General features: G+C 43.2%; 1 protein-coding gene across 4 annotated transcripts in view; it reads right to left on the minus strand.

Moving 5' to 3' along the window:
- The window catches only part of Dlc1 (DLC1 Rho GTPase activating protein), a 385995-nt gene that overhangs the window by 154653 nt on the left and 215509 nt on the right, over positions 1-15833 (minus strand). Inside the window, exon 1 of one of the 4 annotated variants that reach the window (XM_021218957.2) lies at positions 12749-13039. The exons of the other annotated variants lie outside the window; for them this stretch is intronic. Within the exon in view, the coding sequence (XP_021074616.1) occupies positions 12749-12887 (139 nt within the window). The 5' untranslated portion in view covers positions 12888-13039. Of the gene's footprint in view, positions 1-12748; positions 13040-15833 lie in introns of those variants that run through there. 4 annotated transcript variants of the gene reach the window in all.

Consider the following 15833-nt stretch of genomic DNA (forward strand, 5'->3'; position numbering starts at 1 on the left):
CCCTTCCCTTTCCCTTCCCCCTCCCCCTTCCCCTTCCTCTTCCCCTTCCTCTTCCCCTTCCCTTCCCTTCCCTTTCCCTTTCCCTTTCCCTTCCTTTTCCCCTCTTTCTTAAAATCAAATGCTTACTGTTTTCTCTTTCCAGCCTGAGCGCATGCCCTGGCTAGTCCTTGAGGTCTGTGCAGAGTAGCTGGTTGGGGACTGTTGTTATTGTCTTAATGGTGCAAAGGGCATTTACTCTTACGTTTTCAGCCACTGCTTTGACATGATTTTTTCTGGAGGTTACCTCCTCTGTTTATCTTCAGTTGTGCAATTAGTGTGCTGTGCTAACAAGCTCTGGAGAGAAACAGTCTCGAATTCTAAGCCACGAATTTATAAAAAGAATCACTTAAAAGCTGGGAAAGACCTTTCTTTAATTTCATTTCTTTCCTTAAGGGGGGGGGGGAAGAAACAGTGTTATATGTAAACTGTTGGAATTAGTTATCAAATTATATTTAATCAATTTCCAATATCCTCAGAATAAATTCCATGGTATTCTCATGATATTGATGTATCTGCCCTTGGCACACGGAAGTCTCCAGTAAGTCACATGCTTTTGGAGGGGTCTTATTATCTACTGAGTTTCTTACCTGGTGCTCATGGCTGTGGGCGTGTTTTGTATGCTGTTCAGCTGGATATGACCAGCAGTTGTAGCATAAGGGGGAAAGCTTCTCTGACTCCGTGATCTAATATTCTGGTGAGTTTTGGCTCTTACAAATGTTCTCTGTAGGGGCTGGAGAGATGCCTTCATGGTTGAGAGTGCTTGCCATACAAACACAAGAGCCAGAGTTTGGATCTCAGCAAACATGTTTTGACAAAGCCAAGAGTGGTTCTATGTCCCTGTAACCCCTAGCTGGGATTTATGGGCTTCCAGCCTAAGCACCAGGTGCAGTGAAAGTGTCCAGGAATAGGATGGAGAGAGATAGAACAGAAGACTCACCATCCTCCTGTATCACCTCCTGCATCACCCTCCTGCATCACCCTCCTGCATCACCCTCCTGCATCACCCTCCTGCATCACCCTCCTGCATCACCCTCCTGCATCACCCTCCTGCATCACCCTCCTGCATCACCCTCCTGCATCACCCTCCTGCATCACCCTCCTGCATCACCCTCCTGCATCACCCTCCTGCATCACCCTCCTGTACCACCCTCCTGCATCACATGGCTCCATCCAACACAGTGAATGTATCATCGAATGTTCAAACAAGTCCATGTGAAATAGCAAGGTCTTCAAAGGTTGGATAACTAAAGTCCACCTGGCTATGAGCTGTGTCTCTCTGTCCTTGTCCACACCCATCGTTTCCCCAGTTGTCACCGATGAGGTATATACAAGTCAATGTGCCTGTTAAGTTCACTTGGCTGGAAGTCACCAAGTGAAATTGTAATTTCTTGTAAGAGCACATAAGATGGTTTTTGCAGCCTGAAATGGCAGGATAAACTTGTTTTCCTTGATGGAAAAACTGGGGTCCAAATAGAATCTTATCAGAGTGGAAAACAATACACTTGATGGTATTCTTTAGGACCTAGGATGAGTTTCATTTAAGAGTTTTATCTTTAAATATCATATAGGTGGATTAGAAGTGGTCCTACTCATGTAATAGATCTTTCTCCTCCCCTCCTCCCTTCCCCTCCCCTCCTCTTTTCTCTCTCCCTCTCTCCCTCCCTCTCTCTCTCTCTCCCTCTCCCCCCTCCCATGTGTGCCAGATGTTTGTGTTGGTAAGAAATCAACAACACTGTCTAGACCTCCAGGACTCAATAATCAAACATGAATGAAAAACATCCAAAGGTCGTCCTTCAGTCCAGACCTACAACATCCTGCTATTCACTACCAGGTTAGCGAGGAGGGGTCATGATACACTGAGCCGTACTGGCTGCTGACTCAGTAATTTGAGCGTTGTCTGCGAGAAGCTAAATATGTCACCAAAAATTTACAAGATAAAACAAAGTCTAGACACCATAAAATGTGCTGTTTCCCTGACTACAGGTTGTCAACGGGCAGCTGCTGGGTTGTGACTTTTTACACCGGCATCCTGTAAACCCAGACTCCTCTGTCCTTATATAGAGAAATTCCTTGATATGATATGACTCCTGACGTGTATTTGCATGTGCTTATGTGATTTCTTAGATGCTTCATGTTGATAAAAAGCTAACTGGAGACAAAAGGACCAGCACAGAGATCCAGGATGCTCATGGCTCATTCGCTTACAATAGTATCCAAAGTTCACTATATCTTTGTGAGGTATTATTATTATTATTATTATTATTATTATTATTTAGAAGTTTCTAGTCTCCCTTTGTGTGTGTGCGCATTTGTGGACATTTGAGTGTGTGTGTACATGAGCAAGTGTGAGTGCCTATGTGTGTGTGTGTGTGTGTGTGTGTATGTACATGTGCACATACACATGTGTAGAGGTCAAAGGTTAACCTCATAATCATTTCTTAGAAACAATCTGGAAGATAGGATCTCTCACCTGGGATTTAGGCTAGGATAGCCAGAAAGGTCTCTGGATTGTTCTGTCTCCCCAGTGATGGAATTTCAAGGGTTTCCCCCACACACACATCTAGTTGTTTTTTTTTTTAAACCATAGGTCCTGGAGATTGAACTCAAGTCCTTATGCTTTGCTGGCAAGTCCTTCATTGATGGGCTATCTTTCCTGGCTCTGCTCACTTATTCTTATTGTTTCTATTGATGGAGATGATTGATTGATTAAGATTCTTGCTACAGAGTATAAAAGTTAATTCCTCTCTGTCCCTATACTGATTTCAGCACTATGACTTTTTTTTTACTGTGTCATTGGGGGGTGGGGCACATAGTAAGTTGGGAGAATCACCAAAAGGAACTCCTCTGTTCTCTGGCTCTCACTGTCAAACTTTCATGACACTGGATGTAAGGTTTGGGTCAACGACTGCTTCAAAACAGGCAAGCAAGTTCCCCTTGTCATACAAGAATAAAGTCTTAGGGGTACAAGATGTCTATGGAGAAATACAAACATATATACCTTTAAGCATGCTGTGTATATGTGTGTTTATACATATGCTTATTATATACTCAGTGGAGGGAGCAATATGACCAGTCAGATCTTTAATTTATCTCTCTATCATTTCAGTTGTCTACCATAGTGTCTATGACCAGGCAATATGAAGTCTACCATAGTGTCTATGATCAGGCAATATGAAATTGATAAAGGTAATTCCCTCCTGGTAGAATAACCCCCATTTGTGCCCTTTGCTTCAGTGGGTATCTTGCCTGCCTTGATGGTAAAGTGTCTGATCACTGTCTTCTTGACTGTACCATGTATGCTCCATCTCCTCTTGAGAATATAGTGTATTCTCAGTGTCCTCTTGAATGTGGAGTATACGATCAATATTCTCTTGACTGTATACTGTGTTGTCAATACCCGCTATCTTGTTCTTATACCCGTTACATGATGATGATATGTTCAGACTTACAACTTGCTCTTTTCTTTTTGAAACTTATTTATTTATTGACAACTTCACACATCCGTGGAATACATTCTGATTTCTCTCCTTCCACCCTCTTGGTTCTCGCTCCCACCCCTTCCCATTCTTCTACCTCCCTAGAAATTTCTTTCCCATGTTCACGCGCCTTCTGTATTTGTTTTGACCTACAATTTTTTAAAAGGGCTGTGTGCATGATTATAGGTGTGGAGCAATCCATTTGAGCCTAGCACGGTCACCAGTGGGTGAAGACAATGTTCCTTCTCCCCAGGCATTCATTAATAGCCAATAACTCACCAGGAAGATGGTGTTATTTTCTCTTATTTGCATTCTTTACCCTATCTACAAAGTGATAGTAAGAAATAGTAATTAATAACATTGCTTGGAATACACTAGTAAAATTGCCTCTAATGTAAAGTAAGACACAACATTTCAACATCTTTTCATCATCAAGATATGTCTTAATTGGGAAAATTAGTGACAGTAATATCAGCAAAAATTCCTCTGTCCTTTGGTAATTTTTGCATTGATAACAGGAATACCTGCATTGAATAGATAACTTGTAGTCAGACTACTAAAATCAATAATTGCAATAAAGTGAAATCAGGAACTACAAATAACTAATCATCTCACCTCCATAATCATTAGACAAAGAGAAAAAAAATGGACACATGTTCATTTGTTCATGCTCCCTCAAATTCTCCACTCTTAACTCAAGACCCTCTGCCTTGGGAATGGTGCTACTCACAGCGAGACAAAATGTCCACATAGATTACCTAATTAAGACAGCTCCACAGTCCAACTCAACGTATATAACCTTCCTTAGTGACTTTAGATTTTTGTCAAGTTGACAACTATAGAAGCAAGAAGCCAAATACCACCCCCTAGAAAGGATTAAAGTAATGTCGCATTTTAAGTATAATATATTTAGCACTCTTTTTCTTTTCTCTTAAAAAGCTCAATCATAAATGTACTTTGGAAGTTATTACTGGGGGAAAAAAAAAGTCTTGCTTCTAGTTTGGACCTTTTAGAAGTCCTGTGGGCTCCCAAATCCCTCAGAACCCGCTTCAGTCCTGCTCCTGTGTGCTGAAGCCTGAAAATAATTGTGTATGCAAACTGAAATATTAAAAGCATAACTTCTAATTTTAGTTCATTCTGATGTCTAAACCAGCCAGGAGCCTCCTGGTTTAGGTGGTGATGTAGCTGACATTTTGTTCACTTAACTTGGAAAACAGGCCAACATCTCATTAAACAGGAAAAAAAGAAGACAGGATTAAAACTATGACCTAACATTTGGGAAGTAAGTATTTATGTCCTACAAAAAGGAGAAATGCCAGTTACTAGGAGAGATATACTACTAGGCCTGACCTGGAACTGTAGAGAGGACTTCTCAGGGTTCCATGGATGAACCAGATAGATCTCATATTTATTCCTCTCGATAGGGCTAAGCTCTGCTCACAAAGGAGTCTGGCCTGAAAGGGTCCCTTAGAGCAGCTCAAACTGGAATTATTTAACCTTTGTATTTATGCTGGGCTGTGGAGTAGAGGGAGTAGTGAGTGACTGTGTCAGGAGTGGAAGAAGTCCGTAGTGAATGTGTATTGTTGATAACGAGCACAGCTATAACAAGGCCGCCAAAGCCTCAGGCCTACGAAAGGCAAAGCCTTCCTCCGGTCTGGGTGTTAATGCTGAGTATGTGTAGGAGCTATCAACCACAGCATCTTCTCTAGGATCACTTTAGTCTGAGGTTGCTCCCCTACAACATTCGCCCCCACTGAGATTAGCTAAATCCTCCTCCACATTCACCTCTATCGAATAAACCCACCCCCTCCATGAAGATGTATATAATAGATTTCTAACCAGCTAAATTTCCAGGTACCAGAACCAGTGTCTAGATTCATCATATCCCAGCTTTTCCTTTTGTGCCTGTGTATCCATCCGTTCTATCTTCATTTCCTTGTTGTCTCAGCCTGCTTTCCAGGACCAAGCATTGCCGAGCCTGGCACCAGACCTTCCTCCTAACACTTTCTTTCCTAGTTTGCTGTCCTCAAGATGCAGCTCATACTTTGAATGCAGCAGGTTAGAACATGTTTTTCAAAGCTAGCTCCATATACATCTTGTTGATGCTACCCCTTACAAATCTGCCTTCTCCCACATCCCCGACTGTGGCAGGTTAAAGAAAACAGTCCTCGATAATGGGGCTTACTTCATTCCGCAGGTAGCATTCAGATATCGTACCTATGGCAGGTGGGCACGGACTATGTCTGTCTTCTGTGTGGCCTTCAGTGTCTAGTACAGTGTTTGTTACATAATACATAATAAGTCTTTGTAAAATGGATTTAAGGTAATTGACAGGTTTGGAAGCTTCTGGATTTTGTCTCTAAAACTCATTAATGCTTATTTAGCACCTTTCTCCTGAATCCTTTAATTTAAATGAGACTAAAAACAGTACTATTTACTTCTCAGGATGATTTTGAACACGAGATGAGAAAACTTCTCTAAAGCTTTTAGTATGGACTCTGGCTCTTCCTAGGCAGCCATGCAATGACTGACAATGATGGCAGCTGTTGCTGGCAGCTTCCACCTTCTGGTCACAGTCACAGGAGAGCTAGCGCCTACTCTTCAGCGGAGATGAGCAACAGCGGTAATGTTATCTCGAGTCTGATTGTAATGGGGCAGGCGTACTTGGCTCTTCATCGGTGATTCCAGGCAAACGCTTGGAAATACCGTGCTTATTGAAGCCTCACAGGAAGAACATTGAGGGATCAATCAGTATAGGCCTTCACTGTGACACGTGCCTCCAGCACAGATCATGTGGGCAGTGGGTCCTCCCTCTTTGAGAAGGACAGAATACTTTAAAAAGTAAGTGAGGGACTGAACCTGAAATTGATCAATATTTATGATTAATCTCAATCCCCACCTAAATCATTCCTCTGGAGCAGTTCTTCTAAAGCCAAGTTTGCTATAGAGCCCCGTTTCAGTTTCCTCAATCAGGAACATCTGTCCTTCCTACCAAGGTGTAGACACCTAGTTCTTCTGATTGCAGAGACCGTTGGTAAGTGAGAGTCTTAGCCACTCATAGCACTTTCAATAAATAGGAGCACTTCAGCTGTTTGGTTCCACAGAGCCATGTATACAGGACAACCCCTCTCACGTGCCAACCTTGACATTTAGCACACTTGCCCCACACCGGAGCAGAGCCGCATGCTTGCAGCTGTAAGCCAGCTGGCACTGCATCTCTCTGCCGTGTTCAGCTCCATCCATATAGCACAGTGTTCAACGCCGGTCCCAGCTCGCCCAGGGAAGATGTCCAGAGATTGCCTATCTAGAATGACAAACGCACATGCAAGGCTGACTTCCTCATCTATGTGCAGAAACACTTATTCTGTCTGCTTCCTTTGGGAGCTCACAAAGGTCTGTTTAAAGAAAAAAAAAATGATCACTTGCTTTAGGTCTTCCATTGTTGCTCGGTGGAGGTATAGGGCGTACACTCCTATCCTACTGAATTTTTCTGGTTGTTGTTTGCTTGTTTGATGCGTGGATTGGTTCAGCTACTTCTGTTTCTAAAGCCCCAGGTAGATCGCAGTGACAGTGTGCTACAGAGGCAGAGCTCCTCTGGAAGTAGGCCAAAAAAGAAAAGACAATTGGGGTGACACTCCCCAAAGCAAGACTGCCTTCTCAGTATGCCAGTGGCTCCTCTGAGCAGGTCCAGCTGTGCCTCACTTAACTCCTAATTGTGTATCATGAGGCAGGCATTGTTATCAGCCTCTTTTCGTTAGAGAGGAACACAGTTTTGTCTAAAGTTATCCAGTGCAAGAGCCACAGTTTTTTTTAAATTCCCTTTTATCAAAAATATTCTTTTCTCATACAACATATCCTGAGTAGTTTCCCCTCCCTCTAGTCCTCCCAGTTCCTTCCAAGCTCTTCTTCATCCAGACCTTTCTGTCTATCATTAGAAAAGAACAGGTTTCTAAGGGAAAAAAACCCCAAACGCGACAAAATAAAATGAAATAAGAGGGAAACCACAACCATCACATCAAAGCTGGACAAGGCAAGCCGAGCCCCAAGAGGAGATATGAGAATCAGAGACCCACTCGCTCATACACTCAGGAGCCCCCCAGAAAACATTGAGCAGAAAGCTATCATGTGTACTCGGAGGACCTGGTGCAGACCCGCGTAGGCCCCATGCTTGCTGCTTCAGTCCCTGAGTTCACATAAGCTTGGAAAAGCCGCAGTCTTAACTCACTCAGGCAGGCTGAGGCTCAGCCTCAATCTGTTTCTCTCTGCACATCTTTTCTCCTCAAAGATGGCCGTGACACTCACTGACTCATTCCCTCTTTATCAAAGACGGTAAACTCGGCAGCTATACGCTCACTCACATCACAAGCATCCCCAATGGCTGTCTCCCTTTTTTAAAAAAAAAAATCCCGAGTGAGGCTGTCTCTGTTTACTGCATATTTGGAGGCATACCTCACTCCTGGTTAAAAGGCATTCCATGTGCCCTTACTTGCTTTTTGCTGTGAACGCAGGGAGCACAAAGCAGTTCACAGAGTCAATGTTTGTGGTTGCCCTTCGTTGGAATGGGGCCAGAATCCTTGAGAGCAAGGATCCAGCAAAGCAGGCCAGACACTTAACGTTGCTGGCTTATTACAGACCCGGTCATTTGAAACACAGATATCTATTTCCCAGAAGACATAAGAGAGTAAACATACACTACAATACCCCAGGGATCCAGTTCGATGCACATCCTTAAATGGTTTGCTTTATGTCAACTTGAAGCTCATCTAGATTGTAATTTGTCTAAACTTTCTCACTTTATAGTCAATTACCCTCTTTTCTTCCTAAGGTGCTTAACTTTGGAAATAGCACCCTGCCTTGTGTCTTAACATTTGAGACACTTAGATTCCACCCACTTAGAGATCAAGATATGTCTTTAATAGAGACATTACATTCCTTTCCCACAATGCATATGGTTTTATACTGTGTGTTCATTTCACTTTATTAAATCTTTTTAAAGAGTATGACTAATTTCCTTTTAATTTATCAATTTCTCTTTCCATGCTTGAAGAAAGTTACTACATAGGCAGAGTCTGGATTTATCTTATTTTCAGTCTTTTTTTTTTTTTTTTTTTTTTTTCTTTTTGGCACTCTCTTTTTTATTTTTTTTTTTTTTTTTTTAACTCTTTTTACCTTCAATTTTAGTCTTATTTTATTTTTCTTTAGAGTTGTCTGGTTTGTGGAATTGTGTCAAGAATACACCACGCTATAGCCAGCTCACTATGAAAACTTGGCATTGCAATGATAGGAGCTGGTGTTTATGGGTGCTCTTCATGGGAGCTGCAGCCCTTGGTTCCTCACTGGGTCAAGAGCTGGTACACAGCAAAAGCTACTGGCAACATTTGAAGACCACAGAGGGCATCAAGCAGAGACTTTCCGCTTACAGTCTGTGGACAGTGCAGGGACTCATACACGAAAGCTTAAGAGTTTCTTAAGCTCTCTTTAGCAGCTTCCACAATCATCAGTGTAGGTGAGGCGCCCTCCCTCGTATAGTTACTAAGTGTCCCTGGGACGGTCGCCAATGAAAACCATGCTTTTCCATATCACGCTGTACTTTCGTACGTATCACAAAACGTCTCTACCCACCCCTCCTCTGCAGGTCTGAGGATCTCAGCTCACTGTCGATCCCACATAACTGGCATTCTTCTGTCCACTGATGTTCCTATGACCTCGGTGACCAACTCGGGGCACCTCTGTGCATTGCAGTCATTCCGTTACCTAACAGTAAAGTTTCAGGCTCTATGCTGGTGACCGATCAATAGCCGTGGCTTCTTAGGTTTTTCTATTTATGCTGGTTAGTGACAAAGAGATAAGAGATAAGATTAGACCAGGCTAGCACACAGGGTAGCTCTTAGTCTAGCTAGGAAACAGCCGTCTGTGCCCTGGGGTCTGTATACCCAAGTTCCTGTATTTTAAAATCATCATGTAATTAGTTCATCACCATTTTGTGATCGGAACATGTCTATAGATATGTTTCACAATAATTGGCTTTCTTCACAATTTTCTACTATTTTATTCACACCTTTGTAAATATTCTGAGAAGTGAGCCATAGGCTTTATCTGAATAACATCTTAACATAAGGCCAAGGAGCCTTGTGTGAAACACTTAGGAGGCAAATGGCTTTGGGGAAATGAAATGCATTTTGATGCCAAGATGTCAAGGTACCAAGTAGGAGGGAGATGGGCAGGCAGCATCTATGCTTAAACTGTGAGGAGCTAGAGAGAGATGAGAAAGACTTGCTGTTCAGCCAGATGGGGCTATGTGCCCCATCAATCAATTAGCATGGCTCTCAAGTTCCCATTCACTGAATCCTTTAGTGATACAATCTGCTCTTAAGAAAGAAGCCTGGAGGGCTGGGAACATAGGTAAGCAAAACTGATAGGGGCTATGACCGGGCACAGTGAGGGGCATAAATCAAAGGGGGTGAAATTAAAGCAGTCTGTTCTGTCATTTCTCACAAGTGGCAGATCTATATTTTGTTTATAGAAGATTGCAGCTCCCTTTAAATGACAGACAGAGTCCTTAAGGGATTCTAAGGCACGGAGAGGTCAATGACAGGCTTGTACATGGAATAAATAAGGTATCAAAAGTAGAAACTATTCAATTATAGGAGTGGAGAGAAAGAAAGAGAGAGAGAAAATTATGGGAGGAGAGAGAGAGAGAGAGAGAGAGAGAGAGAAGGAGAGAGAGAGAGAGAGAGAGAGAGAGAGAGAGAGAGAGAAGACTGACTTTGACCAAGACATGGGTAAGACAGAAATAACCTAAAAAGGAAACTGTAAAACTTCATCCCATGATCAAACTCTTTGCCTAGGTAGAAACAGCCACACCCTGTGATTGGTCGTAGAGAAGCCTGTGCAAGTCACCGGGGCCATCAGCACCACAGCCCAGCCATGGCAGTCTAGCCACTATGAGCAGAAGTACTCTCCAGGGATGCTTCCAACTCCCTTACCTGTCACCTCATTTGTCTCACAGTGAAGAGAGAGGTAGGGAATTTTCCACCACCCTGCCCTCCATTCTGCAAGGGAAGACCAAGCAGGGGTGTCATATAATAACAATTTTCTCCGCTGTTCAGAAAATGAGTCTCCGTGAACTCCAAACAGCTGGGCTGTAGTGTTTTGGTAGGTGGGAGGGTTAAGTGCAGAGTTGCTGGGAGGGATGTGTGGCAGTGAGCACGCCTGAGGTTTGGATGTGCAACAGACCCGTCTCTAGTTTACAAATACTGACAGTGTCAGCCATGAGCCAAGGACCAGGGAGGACACAACAGTGTCCAGGTCCCCAGTCATTAGCGTCAGTTGAAGCACAGGTTCTTTTTCTTTGCCCACATTTCCCACTATATAAACAACCCAGCATGCCTACGCTTCTTGCGGAGCCAAGTAACGTGAAGAATTCCTCCGGAGCAACTGGAGTAGCAAAATCCTACTCGCTACCAGAGCTGACAGAATGCTTAGGGTTTTTCTTTTTTTTCATCACCCATCAAAAGTAATGATTGTTTTCCAGGTGGTTTGCATTACTGACTTTATATTGGCTCCTGTATTTGAACTCTACAAATAAGATTGTTAATACATAACCAAAAAAAAAAAAAAAAAAAAAAAAAAAAAAAAAAAAAAAGAAAAAAAAGAAAGAAAGAAAGAAAGAAAGAAAGGTGAAGGAAAAGCCATAATATTCTCATATTCTCATATTCATTTGTCCCCCCAGCTGTCAAACTCAACATTCCATGAAAATCAAAGAGGAAATTCTGGAAAATGGTAATGTTTCAAGTAACCTCTCATTCAAGCTAAAACACCAATACATAATCCAAATGTTGAATTAATAATAAAAAATGTTATGGTCATGAAGGAATGTTTTTTTCCCTTTCTTTTATTAAGTCAGTCAATTCTAGTTGGGAATCTTATACTTGTATATCTTCTATCCTTTTGCCTCCTTGGGTCAACTGGAACTTCTGATTGGATAATTTAGAAAGTTTGGTTGCTTTACTTAAGGCATTGCATTATGTTTTCCAGCAGTAATAATTAATAACCCTGTGTTATTAATTAAGTGTCGTTATATTAATTAACAATTTAACATTGTTCAACCTCTCCCTGTTATGGGCAATATGACTTAGATTAACAGAGGGAAAAAACCCCATTGATTTAGGATATGGCGACTCACACGTATAAACCTCAGCATTGGGGAGCATTGAGGGGGGGGAGGCAAGACTGTGATAAGACCTTGCCTCAAAGATAATATACAAATCACATTCATTCCAACAAACAGCCTTCCAAGGTATGGAACTTTCGTGTTGATCTTCATAATCTGCCTTATCACATTCACACACCTTAAATTCCCATTCTTCAAGTTCTTGAGACAGTTATTTGGTCTCAAGTGACCTTTTGGCAAGAACGTAGCCCAGAAACCTGGATCAACCTTTGGAGGCATGTCCAAGACAGATAACAAATATAACAACAACAACAACAACAACAACAACAACAACGATGTCAAGAAAACATACTCTTTGGCCCATCCACGTGAATGGCCTAGTAAAGGCCACTAAGGGTACAAGCGAGGATAGAAGGCTACTTGCAATGTTGCTCTCCTCCCAGTCACTCCCCATCCCAGTGAGATGCTATCTGCTGTCAGTTTCTGAATATTCCTCCTCTCCAGAATCAGGCTGAGTGCCTGTCACGGGAGCCCTAGAACAGTCGAATTGCACCAAGGTATGGATGTTTTATTGCAGTTCAAACAGCTACTTCGGGCACACCTGGTACTTACTCTCTTGGAACCACTGGAGGAAACACCAGCTGACTGATGTTGGGCGGGACTCCCACGGACCCACACACCCTGCCAGGCCCCTGGCCTGCACCAGTCAGGTCAGGCCACCTCAGGCCAGATCTGCTCAGAAGATGACCCTAGATAGACTATGCTGCAGGCTCCTGCCTGCAGTTCGTCATCTCCACCGCTGACACCCCAAAGGACCTTGCTTTTTTTCCCTCAAGGTTAAAGAAAACAAAAGTGAAAAAAAAAAAAAAAAAAAAACCTAGTTGGAAATAATCAAATAACAATAAGGGTAAATAAAATAAAAAGATCCCCCCCCCCCAAACATTGAGAATCAGAGATTGCTATATTCCAGCTGATGAGTCTGTTAATTTCTAGAGTTAATGACAATCTGCACGTTCAACGGCTTTCTGGTTAATTTCGGGCTGTCTCCCATGCCCCTCACCTGCTAGCCGCCTCTCTCGGGTGTTTTTCCAGATAGCATCCAGCGCCCTGGCGGTGGAGTCTCTGATGTGGTCGCTGAAGGACCTCCGCAGCGGGCCTCTCAGGGGCCGAGCCATCACGTGGCCCTCGGGGTCCTCCATCCACCCTCGAGTGACTGCGGGCGGATCCCCAGGACCCTCGTTCTTCCCCGGCGCTCAGGACGCAGGCATTGGGGCTGGCGCTGCGGCCTCGGGACGCGACTGCAGGCGGCCTCTTGGCCGGTAGCCCAGCGCGCGCCGCGGCCACATCTGGAAAGGCTTAGGGCCAGCGGCTCCCGCGCGCCGGCTATCGGGATGCGCCCGGTGTAACCCAATCACCTCGCTCGCTATGCGGCGCCGCGTCCCGAAGTTGCGAGCCCAGCCGCTCCTTCCCGGAGATGGAGCAGAGAGCCGAGCAGGTAGCGCTGTCACCCAGGTTCCTTTTTATCAGCTCAGCATTTGATCTTCTTGAACCCAGTTTTTAGAGACCAATGCTCACCTTTAAGTTGAGCGTAAGAGACATGGCTGTTCTGTTTCTTAAACGGGAGCTTGAGTTTTTAAAATAATAATAATAAATAAATAAAATAATAATAAAATAGTTACCAGTTCCCTGTATTTCCTCTCTATGCGGCTCCTTTACAGTCGGTAGTTTATTCTGATAAACCCAGGCTTCACCTCGAAATTAGATTCCAATATGCCCAGGTTTTGGGAGTCTATTTTCCGAGTAAGCAAGCTGATTATTTGTTATACCCCAAGCACTCACCTCAAAAGATTTTTTAAAAAGTACCAGGCAGTTCCTGTACACTTTTGGGAATGAAATATGAGCCAATTGCTTCTTTTACAAGACATGTTGTGTTTCTAAAACGCCAAACATCCACTTCTATGCCCACGAGTTTGGCAGGTTTTCTGACTTCTAATGTCTCCTTTCTCACTGTCCCTCTGATTCCACATCATAACTTTCAAGGGTTGGAGGGAAGCCTAGTACTGGCATGAGACAGTATCAGAGGGGCCAGCCAGTTCACAACCTTTGAGCACAAGAGAAGATGCTGCAAAAGCAGCGGTGGCATGCAAATGCTAATTGTTACCGTAATTGTTTGAAGTCAAGAAGGCAATTTGCAACCCATGCTGACCTCCTGCAGCTTTATGTTTCTGAAGTACAGATCTGGTTTTCCATATATCTTTGACAACTTAATCATCGAAGAGACTATGCAAACAGTGAGACCGCTCAGAAGTCGTAATGAACAGTCGTAACTACAGCTTTAAATAACCCATATGTCCTGAGATTTACTGTTTCCAACTAATGTTCGCGAGGCTCCTACATTGTACTGTTTTGAGTGCTATAACAAAATACTTGAGGCTGCATAGTTACACAGAAGTTTATTTAGCTTTTGATTTTGAAGGACACTTTCAAGTGGCCCTATTAGCTCAGCCTCTCTTGAGGGTCTAATGGGAAGGGTCATCATTGCTGTAAAGCGTGTATGAAGGCTGGGGGTAGAGGAGGAAGAGATCTTTGTGCCAAACAGGAAGGGAGAGAGTGACTCAGGGTCAAGTTCACTCTTACAACAACAGTTCACTCTTGACAGGACTCATTTTGGATCCCCTGTGAGCTAATTCAATCCAAGACCAGCCCCTCAGAGACCTCAGACTGCCCACTAGGCTCAAGTGCTTCTGCATACTCCCACTTAACTGGGGCTTAAGCCCCCAACATGTATTCATCCTTGGGAGGGAAACAACTTCAAATGATTTCTCAACCGCAGCTTCTTGCATTCTCCGTTCTTCTTCTCCATTCCTGGCCCTGTAGGTTTTCACTGGACTAGGCGTGAGTTAGCGGGCACAAATACAGTTTAGAGGATTCTATCTGCTAAATAACAGATCTTTGGGCTCAGTGAGTGTGAGTCCCTGGGCTTAGTTGCCTGCACTGCAAAGAGGAGAACCAAAACAAGCAAAGAACCTTCCCACCCAAACCCATAGAATGTGTCCACCTACTTACTAGCTGGTTCTGTTTTAAAACAAGTCACTTTACTCCTGGAGCTGTCCTCATCCTGGATGCCGAGATGTACTTACAGAGCTGTAGTCATAGAACCAGCTATTGGCGCAAAAACAGGCACATTGATCAATGGAAGAGAATTGAAGACCTAGACATAGCCCCACGTACTTATACGCACCTGATTTTTGGAAAAGAAGGAAAAAAATACACACACTGGAGAAAATAGAAAGTAACATCTTCAATAAATAGTGCTTGTCAAACTGGATTGCTTCAGGTAGAGGAATGAAAATAGATCCATATCTGTCGCCCTCTACAGAACTCAAATTCAAATGTATCATGGACCTCCTCAACATAAGATCAGGTACCCCCAGTCTGATGGAAGAGGAAGTAAGGTATAGGCTTGACATGATTGGCACAAGAAAGGAGTTTCTGAATAGGACCCTGTTAAGGCAGGCATTAAGACCAACAAATGGGACCTCATGCAGCTAGAGTTTCTGTACAGCAAAGGACGCCAGCATCCGAGCAAAGCAGCAAGCAGCTTACAGAATGAGAAAGCCTTCACCAGTTATACATGGGTCAGAGAATAGAACATATAAAGAACCAAAGAAATAGCATCAGAGAATGAATAACGCAATTAAAACGGAGCTCAGAACTAGACAGAGAATTCTCAAAAGATGAAAACACAAATGGCTGAGAAACACATAAAAACATTCAACATCCTTAGCTATCAAGAAAATGACTTTGAGATTTTATTTTATCCCAGTCACAATTGCCAAGATAAATCAAACAACACATGCTAGCAAAAGATGGGGAGAGGGGGTTTGCAGGAAAGGGAACACATATTCATTCATGGTGGGAGTAGAAACTGGTACAGCTAGAACCGAAAGCAGTGTGGAGGTTTCTCAGGAAGCTGAGAATTGGTCTACCTCAAAATCCTGCTATATCACTTTTTGGACATATACCAAAAGTATTAGCTTTCCTCTAGGCCCATGACCTATCTAGTATCACGTTCTTGGCTACTATAACAGTGCCAGATATTGGTTCCATCTCACGGAGTAGGTCTTAAATACAATGAAAAAGCT

Source organism: Mus pahari, chromosome 19 (genome assembly GCF_900095145.1).
Source record: "Mus pahari chromosome 19, PAHARI_EIJ_v1.1, whole genome shotgun sequence".
NCBI classification, from domain to species: Eukaryota; Metazoa; Chordata; class Mammalia; order Rodentia; family Muridae; genus Mus; species Mus pahari.